The sequence below is a fragment of the Apostichopus japonicus genome, chromosome 10 (assembly GCF_037975245.1).
Source record: "Apostichopus japonicus isolate 1M-3 chromosome 10, ASM3797524v1, whole genome shotgun sequence".
In the NCBI taxonomy this organism is placed as follows: Eukaryota; Metazoa; Echinodermata; class Holothuroidea; order Aspidochirotida; family Stichopodidae; genus Apostichopus; species Apostichopus japonicus.
The window spans coordinates 6,790,642-6,812,386 of NC_092570.1; the positions used below are offsets into that span (position 1 = coordinate 6,790,642).

The 21,745-nt window shown below is 36.9% G+C and overlaps 1 protein-coding gene and 1 long non-coding RNA gene across 3 annotated transcripts in view; one reads left to right on the forward strand and one right to left on the reverse strand.

Annotated features, from left to right (window-relative positions):
* LOC139975133 (uncharacterized) overlaps positions 1-21,745 on the reverse strand; it is a 171,225-nt gene that overhangs the window by 77,722 nt on the left and 71,758 nt on the right. The window lies entirely within an intron of this gene.
* Positions 1-21,745, forward strand: part of LOC139975129 (IgGFc-binding protein-like) — a 96,540-nt gene that overhangs the window by 46,969 nt on the left and 27,826 nt on the right. Inside the window, exons 12-28 of the mRNA XM_071982768.1 lie at positions 4,264-4,368; positions 5,425-5,756; positions 7,053-7,193; positions 7,897-8,041; positions 8,579-8,761; positions 9,953-10,152; positions 11,127-11,304; positions 12,054-12,376; positions 13,437-13,595; positions 14,935-15,079; positions 15,570-15,755; positions 16,584-16,774; positions 17,393-17,567; positions 18,872-19,200; positions 19,564-19,722; positions 20,182-20,326; positions 21,191-21,373. Of these exons, the coding sequence (XP_071838869.1) occupies positions 4,264-4,368; positions 5,425-5,756; positions 7,053-7,193; positions 7,897-8,041; positions 8,579-8,761; positions 9,953-10,152; positions 11,127-11,304; positions 12,054-12,376; positions 13,437-13,595; positions 14,935-15,079; positions 15,570-15,755; positions 16,584-16,774; positions 17,393-17,567; positions 18,872-19,200; positions 19,564-19,722; positions 20,182-20,326; positions 21,191-21,373 (3,279 nt within the window). The remainder of the gene's footprint in view (positions 1-4,263; positions 4,369-5,424; positions 5,757-7,052; positions 7,194-7,896; positions 8,042-8,578; positions 8,762-9,952; positions 10,153-11,126; positions 11,305-12,053; positions 12,377-13,436; positions 13,596-14,934; positions 15,080-15,569; positions 15,756-16,583; positions 16,775-17,392; positions 17,568-18,871; positions 19,201-19,563; positions 19,723-20,181; positions 20,327-21,190; positions 21,374-21,745) is intronic.

Below are 21,745 nucleotides of genomic sequence, written 5' to 3' on the forward strand. Positions count from 1 at the left end.
TTGTTTATAGAAGAAGTATCATGTGATAAGCCATGTCCAAAGATTTTCGATCCCATCTGCGGCTCTGATGGAGTGACTTATGCAAATGAATGTCTCTTCGAGGTAGCGTCTTGCAAAGATGAAACTTTAACATCTACACCTGGTGAATGTCCTGCTGGTAAGTATCTGTACCGGATTTTATCAATATAAAGAGTAGGTTATTCTCGGTAAGTTCAAGGATCCATTCTGTTTCATGGGGGTTTTTTCCTGGCAGTGGTTTAAATTCACTTGAGGGTAACAATTTTAAATCCTTGTAAATAAAGTAACTGGGAAAGTACAGCTTGGTTGAACTTCAAAGCTGATATGTAGATGGACTGCTTGTAAGGTTCATGAACATTATGTAAATAGAGGTCAAAGGTAGGATCCTACTTTTGGTCATAGTTATAAGAATTTGATGAAATATTTTGTGTACAAATTTAACCAAGAATAAATGGGAGAGTACAATATAATGATTTGATGAAATATTTTGTGCTCAAGTCAGTTTTCAAGATTATAGAAACCATGACTAGGAATTGATTGATTAATAAATTAATCGAACGGTACATTCCAGTCAATTCTGCCATTTACATTCCAGTCCGTCATTAACATATTTAGAAGAAACGAACAGATAAGACAATAAGAAGAGACAAAACAAAAGACAGAGAGAGAAAAGACAAAAGAAAGCAGCCTACAAACTATACAAATTTATTAGTTAAGTAGTTTGTTTTTAAGTTTTTCTTGAAGGAAGATTAAGAATTACAACTCTGAGTGTGACTAGGAAGAGATGACCACTTTAAGATGGTTTTGAAGTTTTTCCCTGATAGTTGTTAATACACAACATAAAGTCATAGATATGTTTAAATGACCTTAATATCCGAGTGCGTTTTGTTCTTAAAATAATTATTAATCCCGTAAAAATCTGTATATGTTGTTTCCATTTGTTTATAGAAGAAGTATCATGTGATAAGCAATGTCCAAAGATTTTTGATCCCATCTGCGGCTCTGATGGAGTGACTTATGCAAATGAATGTCTCTTCGAGATAGCGTCTTGCAAAGATGAAACTTTAACATCTACACCTGGTGAATGTCCTGCTGGTAAGTATCTGTACCAGATTTTATCAATATAAAGAGTAGGTTATTCTCGGTAAGTTCAAGGATCCATTCTGTTTCATGGGTTTTTTTTTCTTGGCAAGCGGTTAAAGTTCACTTGAGGGTAACAATTTTAAATCCTTGTAAATAAAGTAACTGGGAAAGTACAGCTTGGTTGAACTTCAAAGCTGATATGTAGATGGACTGCTTGTAAGGTTCATGAACATTATGTAAATAGAGGTCAAAGGTAGGATCCTACTTTTGGTCATAGTTATAAGAATTTGATGAAATATTTTGTGTACAAATTTAACCAAGAATAAATGGGAGAGTACAATATAATGATTTGATGAAATATTTTGTGCTCAAGTCAGTTTTCAAGATTATAGAAACTATGACTAGGAATTGATTGATTAATTAATAAATTAATCGAGCGGTACATTCCAGTCAATTCTGCCATTTACATTCCAGTCCGTCATTAACATATTTAGAAGAAACGAACAGATAAGACAATAAGAAGAGACAAAACAAAAGACAGAGAGAGAAAAGACAAAAGAAAGCAGCCTACAAACTATACAAATTTATTAGTTAAGTAGTTTGTTTTTAAGTTTTTCTTGAAGGAAGATTAAGAATTACAGCTCTGAGTGTGACTAGGAAGAGATGACCACTTTAAGATGGTTTTGAAGTTTTTCCCTGATAGTTGTTAATACACAACATAAAGTCAAAGATATGTTTAAATGAGCTTAATATCCGAGCTCGTTTTGTTCTTAAAATAATTATTTAATCCCGTAAAAATCTGTATATGTTGTTTCCATTTGTTTATAGAAGAAGTATCATGTGATAAGCCATGTCCAAAGATTTTCGATCCCATCTGCGGCTCTGATGGAGTGACTTATGCAAATGAATGTCTCTTCGAGGTAGCGTCTTGCAAAGATGAAACTTTAACATCTACACCTGGTGAATGTCCTGCTGGTAAGTATCTGTACCGGATTTTATCAATATAAAGAGTAGGTTATTCTCGGTAAGTTCAAGGATCCATTCTGTTTCATGGGGGTTTTTTCCTGGCAGTGGTTTAAATTCACTTGAGGGTAACAATTTTAAATCCTTGTAAATAAAGTAACTGGGAAAGTACAGCTTGGTTGAACTTCAAAGCTGATATGTAGATGGACTGCTTGTAAGGTTCATGAACATTATGTAAATAGAGGTCAAAGGTAGGATCCTACTTTTGGTCATAGTTATAAGAATTTGATGAAATATTTTGTGTACAAATTTAACCAAGAATAAATGGGAGAGTACAATATAATGATTTGATGAAATATTTTGTGCTCAAGTCAGTTTTCAAGATTATAGAAACCATGACTAGGAATTGATTGATTAATAAATTAATCGAACGGTACATTCCAGTCAATTCTGCCATTTACATTCCAGTCCGTCATTAACATATTTAGAAGAAACGAACAGATAAGACAATAAGAAGAGACAAAACAAAAGACAGAGAGAGAAAAGACAAAAGAAAGCAGCCTACAAACTATACAAATTTATTAGTTAAGTAGTTTGTTTTTAAGTTTTTCTTGAAGGAAGATTAAGAATTACAACTCTGAGTGTGACTAGGAAGAGATGACCACTTTAAGATGGTTTTGAAGTTTTTCCCTGATAGTTGTTAATACACAACATAAAGTCATAGATATGTTTAAATGACCTTAATATCCGAGTGCGATTTGTTCTTAAAATAATTATTAATCCCGTAAAAATCAGTATATGTTGTTTCCATTTGTTTATAGAAGAAGTATCATGTGATAAGCAATGTCCAAAGATTTTTGATCCCATCTGCGGCTCTGATGGAGTGACTTATGCAAATGAATGTCTCTTCGAGATAGCGTCTTGCAAAGATGAAACTTTAACATCTACACCTGGTGAATGTCCTGCTGGTAAGTATCTGTACCGGATTTTATCAATATAAAGAGTAGGTTATTCTCGGTAAGTTCAAGGATCCATTCTGTTTCATGGGGTTTTTTTTCTTGGCAAGCGGTTAAAGTTCACATGAGGGTAACAATTTTAAATCCTTGTAAATAAAGTAACTGGGAAAGTACAGCTTGGTTGAACTTCAAAGCTGATATGTAGATGGACTGCTTGTAAGGTTCATGAACATTATGTAAATAGAGGTCAAAGGTAGGATCCTACTTTTGGTCATAGTTATAAGAATTTGATGAAATATTTTGTGTACAAATTTAACCAAGTATAAATGGGAGAGTACAATATAATGATTTGATGAAATATTTTGTGCTCAAGTCAGTTTTCAAGATTATAGAAACTATGACTAGGAATTGATTGATTAATTAATAAATTAATCGAGCGGTACATTCCAGTCAATTCTGCCATTTACATTCCAGTCCGTCATTAACATATTTAGAAGAAACGAACAGATAAGACAATAAGAAGAGACAAAACAAAAGACAGAGAGAGAAAAGACAAAAGAAAGCAGCCTACAAACTATACAAATTTATTAGTTAAGTAGTTTGTTTTTAAGTTTTTCTTGAAGGAAGATTAAGAACTACAGCTCTGAGTGTGACTAGGAAGAGATGACCACTTTAAGATGGTTTTGAAGTTTTTCCCTGATAGTTGTTAATACACAACATAAAGTCAAAGATATGTTTAAATGAGCTTAATATCCGAGTGCGTTTTGTTCTTAAAGTAATTATTAATCCCGTAAAAATCTGTATATGTTGTTTCCATTTGTTTATAGAAGAAGTATCATGTGATAAGTCATGATAGCTGAAGTCAAAGCTGATATGTAGATGGACTGCTTGTTAGGTAATTCATGAAAATTATGTAAATAGAGGTCAAAGGTAGGATCCTACTTTTGGTCATAGTTATAAGAATTTGATATAAATATTTTGTGTTCAAATTGAACCAAGAATAAATGGGAGAGTACAATATAATGAATTGATGAAATATTTTGTGCTCAAGTCAGTTTCCAAGATTATAGAAACTATGACTAGGAATTGACTGATTGATTAATTGATTTTTTAATTAATAAATGAATTGAATGGTACATTCCAGTCCACTTTGAAAGCTTGATAAGATTTTAATGCGATACTCTGGTAACAGATCAATTTTTGACAATTTAATATGGTCTCATCATTTTTGCACATACAACAGTTTGTCCTGAAAATTATTGTGAAAATGGAGCGACATGTCGTGGTGATTCAGAGAGTTATACCTGTGAATGTCCTCCAGGATTTAAAGGCGAAAACTGTGAAACACGTAAGATGTTTATTTATATTTACTATTAATATTTTATGGGATGACTGTTTTCAAAATAGTCTGCAGATGAAGTTAGAGGACACATTTAGGTCTACCGACCAACATACAATTACCTAAACACAGGCTCATTTGATAAGCAAATTTGTTAACAGTATCTCTTTTGACTCTTTGACAATTCAAAATGAGCAGTTTGCTTCAGAGAAATGCATGACTAAATTGGATGAGATTAAATTATGAGCATGTAATTTTTTGTTTTGTTTTTTAGTCCAGAGATTAATTATATTTCGATGTGATTCTCCTCTTTAGTATTTTAGCCCAAAGTTTAGCTCGCTATAAGAAATGCAGGCCTACCGACCAACATACAATTACCTAAACACAGGCTCTTTGCCGTTGATAAACAAATTTGTTAACAGTATCTCTTTTGACTCTTTGACAATTCAAAATGAACAGTTTGCTTCAGAGAAATGCATGACTCTGAATTGGATGAGATTTAATTATGTGCATGTATTTTGTTTTTGTTTTTTGTTTTTTTTTTGGTAAGTCTAGAGATCAATTGTATGTCAATGTGATTCTCCCCTTTAGTATTCTAGCCCAAAGTTTAGCTCGCTATAAGAAATGCTAGAAGTCTTCAAAATTGCTTTCCTAGTGTTTCGGATTCTCCAAATAAGTTGCAGTCCATTCAGGATCAGTTTTAAAATAGAACATTTGAAATATCTCAGTGTAGGAAATTAAATTTAATACATATTGTTTCTTGGGAGTTGAGGGGGGGAGGGGTTGGGGGTATAATGAGGACATTTAATAAATCCAAAACATGGAAACTGTTAAAAGTATGCCCCAAAATTTCACATCGCAAAAGCATGTGTTGATAAATTGGTTGCTTGGATCGTGTCAAGTCAAAGGTGAAAGAGTTGTTTCATCAGAAGGAGTTAATGGAAAAATCTGCTATGATTTTTTTTCTTTTCTTGTTGGAGAGAAAATAACTTCTGCTTTCGTTGGTTTCCTTGATCAGTACTTATTATATCTCTCTTTCTCTTCTCTCTGTCAAATATTTTACAGCTCTCCAATGTCAGTGTAACTTGTGGGTGGAGCCTCACCACTTGACCTTTGACGGACAAGAGTTCACATTTCAGGGAGAATGTGAATACGTCTTAGCGCAGCACACAGCCGAGCAGGCTGCAGATTCAGGCCTGCCTGCTTTCAATTTGATTGGGCGTTATCACAAGGAGCGACCCGACGACAAGATTAGTCTGTTGAATTACATCAGATTAGAAATGAGTGGGAAAGACTTCAAAATGCATAACCAAATTTTGTACGTCGACGGAGAACAGGTCGCCACTCCTTACAAGGGGGATGACATTTCCATTAATCTCTTGCCTGATGGTGCCTTTGTAAGTGTTGTGTTGTCATTTTTACGGGAAGATGAAGTGGGGGAGTGGGGAGTAAAGAGTCACATTTTAATGCTAGAGAATGATACAAAATCAGTGGCGTAGCCAAAGGTTTTGGCGCCTGGGTGCAACAGTAGAAAATTGCGCCCCCCCCCCAATTATAATTATAATATTGTGAAAGAGAAAATGGTCAAAATGGACTGAAAAGAAATCACAATCTATAAATTTGTCAATAAAAACAACTACATTCAGATTCTTATAAGTAACTGGAAAATATTCATGCCTTGACGACATACATCAATTTCGCCATGTTTTCAAAAATTCTAAAAAAAATTTTTTACTCTCATTCTCCCATTTCAGTGCCCCCCAAACTTGACACCCCTAGCTTCGCCACTGTACAAAATGATACTAGTCGAATGCAGTGAATGATGGCATTGTTCAATTAATCCCTCAAAATGTCATTATTTTGGTTGTCACAGGTTCTCACAAAACTGAAAAATTTTAAGAGAAATGTTTAGAGTAATAATTTAAAACCAGAAACTGTACAGTGGGTTTGCGTTTTACCATATTTAGAAATCTATTTTTATTCTTTGAGCTCCTAGAATTCCTTTATAAAGATTCGTTTTATTTGGGGATAGAGGGTGGGGCGCTAGGGGAGGGCTGTTGTGGTTAATAGTGGAAATTTGTGGTGAAACCTGAAACCCCAAAATTAAATTGTGATTGAGGTGTAGATGAGAAGGGTAATGGAAGTGTGAACTTAAGAACTTTACCCTTTAGATTTCGAAGTGGACATGAAAATTACTCTGATGAAGTTTTTTTTTTATGTGAATTTTCATCCAGTTCAGAAGGAATTTTTGATTTTTGCTTTTAAAAGAAAGTTGTCTATATAGCTCTAGTTCTATGCAGTTCTGAATTCATCCTAATGGTAATTTGATATCTTAAAATCAAAGGAGCAGATATACCTATTATCAGTAGAGAATTAGAGTGATTAATATATTAGAACTGAGGTAGAAGTCATTATTGTTACTGACCGGTAAGACTACAATAACCAACTTAATGGTACTTTGTTGGTTGAGAAGATATTTTGATTCACACAGAGTAATTCTAAGTACTCAACTGTGATGTAAAATGCCAACAATTTGCTCCAAAACTGGTGTTACAGAAAAATGCTTTTTTCCATGCTGACATGGAAACGTGTGAGCAATTATAAATATTATTGATTATTGCTTGGAAGGTACTTAACATTCATTAATGATTCACTTTAATAAGAGTAAAAGATTTGCATTTCTGTTCTCCTAGATACTCGTCACGAGCTTCGGCTTGATGGTTAATTTCAAAGACACGACGGCTACTATAAACCTCAGCGCCACCTACAGCCAGAACGTGGACGGCCTGTGTGGCAACTGTGATGGAGTCATCGAAAACGACTGCGAAGGAACTGTAAGTGATGTTTATCTTTTACTGTTAACTTTTGTTACTATTTCTCTCACTTGTCATATTTCACGAAGATGTCATAAATATTCAACACATCGCTCTGGATCGAGCCCCTATTCCTGTTTGATCTGTCAAATGGAATTACTCACAAGCAATAGTTTGCCCGCATGAATTTAGAACAGGACAAAGTTATTAACTGAGTTTCTATTAATGTGTGTTGACTCTAATAATCACTACTTTCCCTACTGTGCTCACTTACTAATGTGATCCAGTTTCTGTGTTGTTAACAGTTTTTTGGAGGGTGATGACCCTGGGGAGTTATTCTCAGCTACCCCTATAGTCTATGTGAAAGTAGATACAGCTCTCAATTTGTTTCTTCTTAACAGTAGTTAGACAGTATGCTCAATTTTTGTATTATTTGAAGTACCAGATTGAAGGTATGGCATACATCTGAAGAGGCTACCCCCAACAGGGAACAATCCCTCCCATTTCCCCCGCAAGCTTCCACCTTCCCATGTTTTTACAAGTAGTTGATCACCTGTCAAAAATTTTTCTTCTGAGAATCAGTAGATGGTATGGAGTACTGCACATGCTCTCGCCCATAATCCCCAACAGGGAGCACTTGCTCTCGCCCATAACCCCCACCCCTTCTTTCGCAATTAGTTTCTCAACAGTATCATGACACTAGTGTATTTATCTGCTCCTACAGGACGCAAAAGCCATCAGTACATGTGCAAAGGAATGGGCTGCTCTTGATGAGTGTGCAACCCCAAAACCCTTTGACGCTTGTCTGGAGAACAAGGATAAGCGTGAGGAAGCCGAGAGATTGTGTGGAGAACTTTATGGAACCGAGGGTAAGTTTGAGAAAAAAGAAAATTAATAAACTTTCAATTTACCTAATAAGCTGTTCATTTGATTCTCACAAGTTATCCACAGGGGGGGGGGGGATTCATTAACATTAATCAGTTGCAAACCCGATGGGCTGGAATGAATCCAAAATACTTTCAAACTTGCGTCATTGTTTGAAGAGAATCTTATTTTCAAATGAAATTTTCATTATTACTCTACAATGTAGTATGTCGTGATATGAAAATGACTTAACATTCAATGGTAAACAAATGTTTCAACTTTGACTGGTGGAATTTGAATAAAATGGGTTGTCTCCATTTGAAATCTTCCAGAAAGCTCACAAATCAGTTTTATAGGGATTAGGGTTATAGACTCCACAGTTCTTAGCTTAAACATCCTTATCTTAACACACCCCCTCCTTCTTTTTTTTTTAAATGATTCCATTTTCAAATGACATATTTTTTCATCATTTTTAAGTGGATAGTATTTGTATAGATTTTTATTGACTTTTTGTGATTTTTCCATCATTTTATCTACAAAAGGGCCTTTCGCAGCTTGCAGCGGTGAAGTCGACTTGGAAAAACTCAAGAAGACCTGTGAATTTGACTTGTGTGCCACCCTTCCAGATCAGTCACTTCTCTGCTCAAACCTGGCGGTATTAAACACGGTTTGTCGAGAAGCTGGCATCAACATAGGCGACTGGAGAAAGGAGGTCCCAGAATGTCGTAAGTACAGACCCAGACTTGTTCAAGCAATTTTCCACAGCGGCAGGTTTGAGCCGTTACAATGTCAAAGGTCAAACAAATCATGAGTGTAGGAAAGTCCTACAGTAGTTGTGAAAACTTATAAATACAAGAAATAAGTGAACTAAGAAAAACTGAATGGGAAGTCAGAAGCGATGGAAAAGAAACAAACAATTTTTTTTTCACTAGAACAGGATTTGACCTCAAAGTATCAAAAACAGAGAGATAGCTGCTTGAGAACTTAACATTCCCGATAGGGCAACCCCAGCCCAAAATGCACCGCTAAACCCAACTACAACCCTAACCCAAAATGCACCCCTATCCCCAAATGCACCTCTAAACCTTACCCAATCAAAAATGATTCATTCCTTACCCAATCAGAAATGATTCGTTCCTTATAAACAAGAGCAACTTTTAGGCAAGTAGTTTTTTTCATATGAAGAAATGACAATTATTTGTCATTGCAATTTGGTATAGTAAACCATCGTTATTACCCCTACATTGTAACACATTCAAGCAATGCTTCCCTCAGAATTACATTACTTTAGTCACATGTAGGTACTCAACTCAGTTCTCTTGGATACCCTTCTCTGCTGCTTTCTGACTGGGAACAAATAAACAGGCATGAGCTTTTTACTCGAATACGCGGAATATCCATGATATCTTTTCTACCTTGGGGACAAAACTTTTATCCTAAGACACTGTAACCTATGCAAACTGGAGCCTATACCGCAATTTTTTGCAAAGTTCCGTGATTTTTTTTTTTAACCCAGGCTCATCCCTAAAATAAAGCTTGGTTATGATTCCCTAGTGATGCAATATGCAAAAGGTCCTGCAACTTCTTAATGGCAATCCCAGGAAAAAATTGTCTATCCTGGGATTGTCACCAACTGACAATGGACTGTTTGATTGTTAGAAGATAGATTTTGTAAACTCTGTCCACACTTACAGTATTTCAAATTCCATGAAACCAAATAATATTCTTGCTCTTTACATATTCCAAATTTTTGGGAAAACTGTGTATTTAATATTCATTATCTATGTCACATGACTCTAGATACCTATGAGTTCATGACATCATGACAATGGTTAAGAAACAGGTCAAACAAACTCAACACATCATGTGGAGAATTGAATCAAATTTTATTATTTGTCAATACGATTCTCGTGCAGCTTTTGATTGTCCTGCTGGGACAGTCTACAACCACTGCGGTTCTGGATGTCCGCCCACCTGTACAGGAGAAGTTGTTGAAACGTGTCCAACAGAATGTATTGAGGTCTGTGAATGTCCCGAAGGTCAAAGTTTATCCGACGGAAAGTGTGTCCCTCTAGAAGAGTGCGGATGTGCTCTAGAAAGCGGAGGATATCTTCCAGTGAGTACAGATTACCGATTAGCCTCACGCAGCTCATTTCCATAAATAAGTCAAAAAGAACCATTGAGATCGAGAAATTGCATTTCCAAAGCAATTTCTGTTTGTTAGCTATATTATTGCAATGAAGAAATTGTAGTATTTAGTCATAGTTTTTCATCGCTAAAAAACAAAACCAGAGCTTTTAAAGAGAAGCAATGAAACAAGAATCTTTTTGTTTTGGTATGCAGTATTTGTGCTCTGATATTCAGCTCCATGATTTTGGGACAATGTTTTGCAAAAAAAGTTTCAAGCTGGATTTTCACAGCTCTCAAATCTGGATTGGAGTTACAGATAAAAACAAGCAGATATGTTCCTGACTCTCTGCATGCATTAATTCTCTGTAATATCGAAAATTGTTGCATTTCTTGGAAAAGCTTATAAACTGAAGGCAATTTGTACATCATCACAAAATACTATACTAAAGGAGTTAAACCCCTGATCGACCTTTTGAGAGGTCCTGTGGAGGGATAATTGCTTTATTATTAGACCTTTTTTTTTTCTTTTTTTTTTTGGGGGGGGGGGTGGGTCGGGTGTCTATGTTTAGCCAGGGAGTGGCTGATAAGTGAAGCATCGTTACAACTGCACTGCATAGAAAGCCATGAATGAATTCTGAGGGAGACATTTCACAATTTAAGCTACTTTTGTTATAATTAAGGCTACCAAGGCTAACTTGGTGATTGAATTTGATTTTCGATCGCAAAAGCCAACGATTATTGTAGTTGATCAATACAAGTACACATGTGAAGTGTACATTGTTACATGGAGTTAAAGAACAAAAGGTGGTTTATTTAAGTTATTTTGAATTTAATCGCATAATATACAGTATATTGACATTTGAGTGCCACCCACACTTTTTTGTTAAATTGATGCTTTCCACATAACTTCTCTTCATTTATTTTATCTTAAATCTTTGTCTTTTATTCTGTGTCCTCTAGTCTGGATCAGAGGCCTTGGTAGATGACTGCTCTCAGCTCTGTAGCTGCGAGGCCGGCCAACTGACCTGCTCGGCTAGTAGTTGTCATGAGAATGCAGAGTGCGTAACCAAGGGCGGAGTCACAAAATGTTACTGCCAGGAAGGCTTTGATGGAGATGGCCAGACATGTAAACCTATTGGTAAGAAGATAGACAGACAGACAGACAAATAGAGAGATAGACAGACATATATATAGACAGATCGACAGATAGATAGACAGACAGAGAGACAGATAGTTAGATAGACAGACAGACAGATAGACAGACAGATAGACAGCCAGAGAGATAGATAGACATACAGACATATAGACACACAGATAGACAGCCAGATAGATAGACAGATAGATAGACAGACATAGACAGACAGACAGATATATAGACAGATCGACAGATAGACGGACGGCCAGACAGATAGACAGACAGACCGATATGAAACCCTAATGAGAAACATTTTATTACATTGTTGAATTTTTGCAGTTTCAAGTAATACACAAAGTCGTCGTCATGGACAAAATTATGTTGGATTTTATTTCTTTTTAAATCCCAAATTTTCCTGTAATTCAGGTGTGGAATAGCTTATATCATTGAGGTATTGGATTTTGGATAATCGGTTGCAGAGTTGTTCAAACCTAAGTTTTGTCTAATTTGTGTCACAAAATCTGGCCAGAGGTTGAACTGATATTACCTTTGAAAGGTTAACAATAGTTACCATGGCTACTTGCACACTTTTTGTTGTGAAAACCACTTCAAATTGAATAGTGCACAAGTTACATTATTTAGGGAGTGAGTCAAATTTGATACAAATTATACTAGAATTACATTGTTTGTGTAATTACGACACAACCGGCCATCTTCAGCGACTTACATGATGTCTTTTCTCATCTATTCAGGTGACTGTGATTGCACAATTTGGGGCGATCCTCATCTCATTTCGTTTGACAACGTGCCGTTCGACTTCCAGGGTGACTGCGAATACACTTTGCTCAAACCGTGCGGGGAGAGCGATTTACCGGACTTTGAGCTCGTCGGAAACCTGTTCAAGGACTCTCCCAACGACAAATACTCATACATCCGGGGGATGAGACTGGTGCTGGGAGGAAAGGTGTATGAACTGCTCCACAAAGGGAAGGTACTTGTGGATGGACTTCTAGTACCTCTGCCCTACAGAGATGAAGAAACCAATGTACAAATTACACCGATATCTACGTATTTGGTGAGCATAATTATCACAACATAAGATTGTATTCTGTCTTTGCATTGATCAGAAGAGATACTTTCGTTACATCAGATTGAGAATTTAGAATATAGGGAGTTTAGGAACCCTGCTCATCCCCACTCACTCACTCACAACCACCCCCCCCCATCCCCCACCCACCCCAATCTCCATCCAAAGCAAAACCAGCTAGAAAATTCAAATACAGATTCTCTTCCACCCCATGATTATGTACTCATTCAGTATGTACCATTTTAGATGTTACATTGAATTTTGCACCAAACATTCTCTTCTTCTGAGACTGCCAGAGCCTAAATAGATGTTTTAGTATTTGATATGTTGTTAATAAACATTCTGTACTATGATGACATGTATGTGATTTCTAAGTCAATTTAAAAATAGAATAAAGAATAACAATTAGTATACTACTCTCCAAGCCATGCCATTGCTCTTGCGGAGTAATTTCCCAATTTCATCGTCAACTGTCAAAGTTCTGTCCTGTGATGGTTAACTGTGATCTTGTCTCGTAGATCAGGGGTTCCCTAACTGGGGTGCATGAACCCCCAGGGGGTGCGTGAGTCCATCCCAGGGGGTTTGTGAGACGTTTCTGAAAGTCAAAACTAGATTACTTTTTGTTGAACTAAAATCTGATATATCATATCATTTAGTAATGTACAAAAGTGGTACCTATCGACAAACTCTTTTCGCGTTCCATTCTCATATGTTGCCAAAGTAGTATCGTACCGTGCATGTGATAAAAACAGGAGCATCTGTCTCATCGTGTGTGATGGGTGATGGATGCGTGATACAATTTGGGATCCGATCTTGAAGTTTCCATATAAATATTTGTTCATCTTTTGTTTTTATTACAATATTACACTATGGACTTGATCTTTAACGAAGCACTGTTATGCATATTATAGTTTAAGAATGACTCAGATCGTGTCTCGAAAAGTCGGGGGTTCGTGGACAACTCTGACATCCACAGGGGGTTCGTGGGGGGATAAAGTTAGGGCAACCCTGTCGTAGATGGTACTTTCGACTTTCTGTTTCACTACAGTCGCTCACCACCGACTTTGGCCTTTCAGTCGTCTGGACCGGTAACGATGCAACTAAAATTACCGTTTCCAAGGAGAAATTCTTTGACGTTTCATGCGGCCTCTGTGGAACCTGCAATGATGTCAAAAGGGACGAGTTCTTATCAATAACAGGAGAACTTGTGAGTATGATTCCAACAGTAGAAGAGACCAAAGATTTTACTGCTTTTCATTAATATTCAATTTCAAACTGATAAAGTTTGATGTTAATGTCAAATCTACTTAAAGAAACATATGAGAGACTTTTAATTACAGGAAGATGGATCTTAGAAATGAATTATTTTTTCATTTTTTTTTCTTTTTTTTTTTCACAACAACAACAAAATTACAATATGAAAGGAAATCTTCTATAAAGCCTGAATTGGCATAACAGGGTAGAAGACTCCCCGGTAAAAGAAGAAAAATGTAATACAAGTTGAATGAGCAGAATGATAGAGATACTTTAAGGAGTAATAACTAGACAGGATATCATTGTCCTAGTTCATAAAAAAAATTAGCTATACATGTAATTACTTAATATATATAAATATAACATAAAGACAGTATTAGTATGATGTGATGATCTATTTTCTTAAATACTTCTTAGATAAACTCAACGACTTTTTGGTCTTTATATTATATATATATATATTAGTCAAAGGACACTTCAGCATGTTGTAACAATTTCAACTACACCAGACATCAAATGAACATGAGACAAAAGATCAGCTGCTGAATACTTCATTAATAGGAATAATTACAAACGTATTGTAGGCACTAATTAACCTTTTCTTATACTGTTACATTGGGAGGTTGGAGGGAGGGGTTATCATGGTTTGTATCTAAAAAGTATGCAATGTGCTAAAAAAAAAAGGGAGAAAATATAGTCAATAAATGAACAATGCTGGAAGACTGTTTATCATGAAAATGGTCACATTCATCTGCCAGAGGATTTGTCTATATGTTAATTTTACAAAGTTATTTTAGCAAACACATCTATGATAAGGTCTTCTTTGTATAATGTAGTCCTTGGTACTAGAATCGACTGTAATACTTCAAAGATTTGCAACTGAGAAAACTGAGAACCTTGAGAAAACTTTTATCCTCTTAATACAGAAGTGTAACAAGTGTTTGAACCAGTTTACATTGGTTTGATTTCAAAGTAGTTTACATTACTGATCAATGAACATATGTTGCACCTAAGCCACTTTGATGCAAACATAATTGGTAATTCTGAATAGCATCAGGTATATAGAGAGGTAACAAAATAATGTTCTTGACTTGTAGATGATGTCAAAAAATCCATTATGCTATATATTTACAGGTTTTGAAAGCAAATGCATATAAACAAAAAGGAAATTCCTGATTTTGAAATTAAATTACCTCTTTTGTGATGTAGTTCTGCAGAGTGTTAAATGTAGGTCGAGTGATGAACCAAGACTGCCATTTAGACATTTTTCAATTTTTATTTAATTTTAATAGCTTAGTAATCCAATTGATTTTGGTAACTCCTGGAAGACGGGAGACAGGCAGTGTGTAGATACACCTGAAGAGATCGTTTGCCCGGTCGGAGGAGAGGCAGAAACTGAAGCTAAGAATGCCTGTAATGCTCTCATTGATCCATTAGGTAAGTAGAAGTATAGCTGTAACACTATCATTGATCCATTAGGTGAGTAGCAGTATGGCTGTAATACTATCATTGATCCATTAGGTGAGTAGAAGTATGGCTGTAATGCTATGATTGATCCATTAGGTGAGTAGAAGTATGGCTGTAATGCTATGATTGATCCATTAGGTGAGTAGAAGTATGGCTGTAATGCTATGATTGATCCATTAGGTAAGTAGAAGTATAGCTGTAACACTATCATTGATCCATTAGGTGAGTAGAAGTATGGCTGTAATGCTATCTTTGATCCATTAGGTGAGTAGAAGTATGGCAGTAATGCTATCTTTGATCCATTAGGTGAGTAGAAGTATGGCTGTAATGCTATCTTTGATCCATTAGGTGAGTAGAAGTATGGCTGTAATGCTATCATTGATCCATTAGGTGAGTAGAAGTATTAGTAATTATGAATATATTTGATAATTTTCAAGTTGTCTCTTGTTTTTCTTGAAAGGTGCTCTCGCTGTTTGCCATGACTTTGTGGATCCCACACCATTCTACGATGCCTGCGTCTATGACGTCTGTGCGAGCGAGGAAGGAGAAAATTTATGCACTAACATGGATGAATATTCAAAGGCTTGTAGCGATGCGGGCGGTGTGAGTAATTTCTGGTGGAAGGATAGACCGGAGTGTCAACCAGGTAGGTCATTAGATTTAACCAAAATCACCAGTGTTTACATGGTTACGTATCCTGCCACCCAAATGCAGCTTACCAATATAAAATGTGTTAATGTGTTAACTACTAGCAGCATTACTGTCACTAGAGAATTTCAGAGATTTCCAAAAAGGAGTATGAAACACAAGCATTTTACATGCAGATGTAGCTACTTTGTTGGTCAAAGAGAAAACTATTGCATAAGATTTTACTTTCATTTGATTGGAACATGTCATTTCGAGCTAATTTCACCAATATTCTGCAGCATGGTAAATACATGATTAGTTAGTGTTTGTTTTTAGGAAACGGATTACTTCGACTGGGATGAATCAATTGGGAAGGTTTATGAGAGCAGACCTCCCAGCGGAACCGTTAAAACTGACCTTTAAAAAACCTTCAGTTAATTTTGTTTGGGAGGTCTGTAAGAGGATTAAAATTGATATTTGTGTTTTTTATTGCTAGCTGAGGTGGGGATGCTGGGAGGGGATGAGGTAGAGGGACCATTCCGTTTCTAATCGACAAGGGAGTAAATGAAAAAATTCTAAAAGAAAAGTGACCCATTCAAGGACAAAGTAATTCTTCCTAGTAGAAACAAATAACAGATGTTTTCCCTGGAGTATTGTCTACTTGGTATCAACAAATCAAATCATTCATGACAAGCCAATCTTGATGTTCACTCTTCAAAGTGAGTTGTGGATCAAGATGTTGAAATTACTGACAGAGTATGGTAATTGTACTTCACAAGACTACTCATCAGCTCCACAGAATGTGATACTAGTGATGGACAACGCCTTTGTATATTACATCTTTCAGAGTGCCCGGATGGATCCATTTACATTCCTAGTTTCCCAGGATGTCCCCCTTCCTGCATTCACCCACAAGGTGACCCCACATGTCCTGGTTCCCTGCCCGTGTGCCTCTGTCAGTTTCCAGCGCTATACCACGATGGCGAGTGTGTAGAGGACTGCACCGGTTGCCGGTTGGAATCTGGAGCGTATGTGAAGGTAACCTATTGTTTTACTTTCTATTTCTATTTCTTTTTGTCTTTCTTTTTTATTATTATTATTATTACTTTAAATTTCAAAAGGTACCATTTCCTTACTAATATAAAAGTAAATTTAAGTCCACCCCCTTGTGAGGAATAGCTGACAACATTACCAATCCATATGGCTCTTGTCTGTTTTGTTTGATCTAAACCTTTATTGTTAACTCTGGAAATCGATATCTTGCACAAAGTGTCACTTCAACACTACAAATTGTAAAAAGAAATACTTATTTTGCTCCAAATGTGTTAAATTCTTCACAATATGTCGTTAACATACCCTAAGAGAATCAACGATGAAAATGAAGAGAAAATGAGAAGTCTTTTTTTTTTCTTATTCATTTAGTCCATCTAGGACCTGAATCTACAACCTCTGATACTAACTTCCATTACTTCCAATGCCACACTCTTTATCAACTAAAACGTATAACACTGGTCTAGCATGATTGTCTGACCATAATTTGGTGTTTAATCACTTCAGAAATAGTTCCTTTTGTAAAACCAGTTTTTTTTTTTTTTTTTAAGCTTCAGCCTGACCTTTGGGACAATTTCATCTGTTGCATCTTTTGTTTTCTTTAAGGATGGCACTGTACAAGTCAATGAAGATTGTACAGAGAGCTGCACTTGTGTTGAAGGAGAATTACAGTGCGCACCCTTGGAGTGCCACGAGGCGGCAGAATGTGGAGTCAAGGGCGGTGTACAGGGATGTCAGTGCAAGGCGGGCTATACTGGAGACGGATTGACTTGTGTTGAAGGTGATCGTTTGTTCCCATCAGTAATTCTATTTTTAGGTGTTTTTCTATTCCTTCCTTTCTGTCTGTTTGAGTTGGTATTTAAGGAAGGCATGTGTGTGACTTGAGAGGAAAGGTAGTGCAGCATCACCCCCACCCCCACCCAAACCCCACCCCTTTTGCAGCCAAGACATGATTATATGATAGAGATCATGACCAACTAATTTCTTAATAGAACTTGTTTTTTTAGGAGATCAACAGTTTAAATCTTGTTCTAGCCCAAAACTTTCTTTGCTGTCATAAAATTTCTTGAAAGGCTATGAGCTATGATGGTGCAAACCGCCAGGTTAATTTCCGTATCAAAAATCTATTGTAAAAACAATATTTTCTTGCAGATATTATATGCATTAGTTTAATTGATTGCTCCAAAGTGTTTGCTTCCATCAGTCAGAATCTAACATCATGAGAGTAGTTAAAGAGAGAATTCTCTAAATATTTTAAATACTTTATGAAATGCAGATGGTAAGATTAAATTGAGTGACTAGATCACAGCAGGTTAAAGATGAAAAGTTGTCAATGTTATGTGCAGCGTAGATACCAAGTGAGTAAGAGGTGGGTCGTATGAAAAATTTGCATACTCATAAAGCCATATGTGCATTAAATGTTACATAAGTACATTACAATCTTCCCTAGCTGCCTATAGCAAATACCACCCAAGTTCCCTGTTTTTGGCCAAAAACAGGGGAGATTGATGATCTACCTGAGCTGGTGATGCTAGCCATTCTGAATGCTCTTCTGCACAAAGTCATGACTAAACACACAGTGTACTATTTCAATGGTCAAGCCAAACTTGTCCTTACACACAGGACAGTAGTGCTTGCCATTAGTGCACTTGTGTTTACAATCATATGGTGACTGGTCAATGAATTATGTGCACTCATGGATGAGGCCTAATGACAGTATTTGGGTAGTTTATGCTATCAGGTAACAAATTAATAATGCTAAAGTGAATTTGAGGTGGACTGTTTTTCTATAGGCAGGCTTGACCATCATGTAACTATTTGTCGCATGACAAGAATTTGAAAAAAATTATTCTCATTCCTTTGCTGTTCTTACTCAGTAAATTCTTGCTCAGTGAGCTGTTCTTACTCGGTTAGTCACTTTAAGTTGTTCACTGCCTGATTAACGATCTAACAGCATCTGTTTACTCTACAAATATTAGGAATTTCAGAGTGAGATAAAAAGAAAGATGGTGTGATAATAAGTTGTTTCAATAACTTGGAGGAGAGAAACCAACATTTCAATTCTCATTTGTTAAATCAATCTAGCTGCCTGTGAGTGCACTGCCTGGGGTGACCCTCACTACGTCACCTTCGATGGTGCCCGGTACGACTTCCAAGGAGATTGCGAGTACGTCCTGGTGGAGAGATGTACCGAAGATGAGAATGACCCGATTGAACCCTTCCGGGTCATCGCGAACAATCTCAAGATAAAGCCGACGGACTTGGTATCGTACACAAGAGCGGTGCGTCTTGAAACGAGAGGCAAAACCTACGAGATCCAAGACGATGGCACTGTATTTATTGACGGTATCCAAGAACCCTTACCGTACAAGGATGATGTCGTGACCGTACAGCGGCTGTTACCGAACAAAGTAGTAAGTGATCGCCTGATTTATTAAAATGTAATAAATGTTTGGAGCATTCAAAACTTTTTTACCAGAGGTGACTGAAGATGAACAATTATGAGGAATAGCAAGTTATGACATAACACACCACAGGACTTTCATGGTAATGGTTTGATATTTCCTGTCCATTCTATCGCCACGCCACCACTTTTCTATTCTTCCTATTTTAGATTTCTTTTCCTTAACACTTTCCCTATATATATATTTGCCTTATATGTCTCCTCCATATACCCCTCCTCCATATAAACCTTGCCCCCTCCCCCCTTGTGACCGTGTCCTCTTTAGAGACCTTTTTCCTCGTAATCTAGACATGCTTCTTTGCTGTTTATCTAGGTGATTGACACCAACTTCCAGCTGTCTATCATGTATAACAGTCCTGCTGGAGTTAAAGTCAAAGCCTTCCACGACACCCACTTAGGAAAGACTTGCGGTCTGTGCGGTACCTGCAACAAGGATCCCAGTGATGAATTTCAACTACCATCAGGAGATATGGTAAGTATAATGTACACTTTAAAGCGAAACGGTATTGCCCTAGGTTGTCATAGCAGCCATGCTGGGAACACTTACATTTTGCACATGTGACCCCCCTCCCCCCCCCCCCATTATTCACTCTTCCAGGAATGTAATAATTCAAATAAGGACCTTCCCCACCGGCCCACACCCCTCCCTCAAAACAAACAAAGAGAAACATCTTCTAGATAGATCAAATTACCCATTCCCAAAATTCTCTTCCTACTCTTTGCCTGAAAAGGCCGTGATATTTTGACTGATGTGATCGCACAATGTGACTTTCCTTAAAAAAAAAAAATTAAGCTCTCTAATTAAACCCATTCGATTAACTTTTATCAACGTTCAGAATCCAGAAATAGGGCCACGTTGGTCGTAATCCCCTTTGTATACATACACTTGAATAGCGTCGTTCATAAAATTTGTTCATGCATTTTCACAAAGGCAACCAACGCTGTCGAATTTGCCAATGCCTGGTCAAATGGTGGTAGAACTTGTATTGAGGATGAAGGTGAGGAACCCTGTAAAGAAGGCTCAGAAGACAAGACAAATGCCGAAGACAGCTGTAGCGTCTTAACGTCTGTCTCGGGTAAGTCGGATGAAAGTTTCCCTCAATTTAGAGACAGATAGATGTATGTATGTTTAGATCCTCCTGCAAGCAGGAACTCGCAATGAAGCCATCATTGGCTCATCAAAGCCGCAAGCTGACCAAAGTCAGTCTCTTAGATTCATATTTTAACGTCCATGATTATGAATTGTCAATTGTCAACAACTCTGTAACTGGACGACACATATTAATCTTGGAGTGACTCGAACTCGGTACCTTATGCTTGAAAGGCACCGGCGGTAACCACTGAGGTAACACTCCTTAGATGGTATATTCCAGCCCCATCAATTGGCTAGAAACATTCCTTCAGATTATTGTTGACCAACTTGTTCATTTATTTATTTCTTTGTAATCTGAGAGACTAAAGTCTTCCATTTTTCATAGACCACTGCATCGACTCAATTCTCTGTTAGTGTCTTTGGAGGCATCCTCATTAAATTTAAGTAGATAATCTGACAGCGTCTGAGTCATTCAAGCTGATAATCCAGGACCCTATAGTCTAGGGGAGATCAGCATCTCATTTTTAAAACAAAGAACCATGGATAGTTGTGAGTTCATTGATGATGTAGTATGTAGTATCACTTACAGTAATGAGATAATATGCTATGGTAACCAATCCAGTATGTGTGAACAGAGTGCCAAGCCATTACTTCATGAAGAGGATATCAAAGCAAGGAAAGAATGATCATGTGACACCTGAGCTTTGACCATTTTACTTCTTAGTTAGTGTTTTCTTAGGTACTGTTGTAATGACGTAGTGTATGTAATGATATGTCTAGGGCTCTTTTGTATAGTATCTTCGTTACGCTCACCCCGACACTGAACTTTATCTTTCACAATGGACAGGTCCGTTTGCAGAGTGCCGCGCCATCTTGGATCCCTCTGCCATATTCGACGCTTGTTCAGTGGACGTTTGTGTCACGACCGACAAAGCCGAAGCCCTCTGCACCAACCTGAGAGTCTACGCTAGGGCCTGTCTAGATACAGGCGGGGATCCTGGAAACTGGTGGGAGACTGTCACAGAGTGTGGTAAGGTTTAACTTGTGTCCAAGAAAGTCCAACCAACTTCAACAAAAAACAATAGTTCACCATTCCACAAAATGAAGAAATCTGTTGAATATGCTCAAAGTTGCACTATGCATGAGCTACCTGGTTAAAATATTAAGAATTAGACAATATTATCATTATTTATTATTATTATTCCATAGATTGCGTCTCGCATTGTCTAAGAACATATCCTGAGGATATACTGATGTACTTAGAACACTGTCGAGCTAATACTTATAAATGCTGCCATCGTAGCAGCATTTAACGCATAAAAATTGACGGTTTTGGTGACATATTTTTTCCTCATTCCTTCTTCGCTTTGCCATCCTTGTGAATGTATGGTTTCTGCTAGCC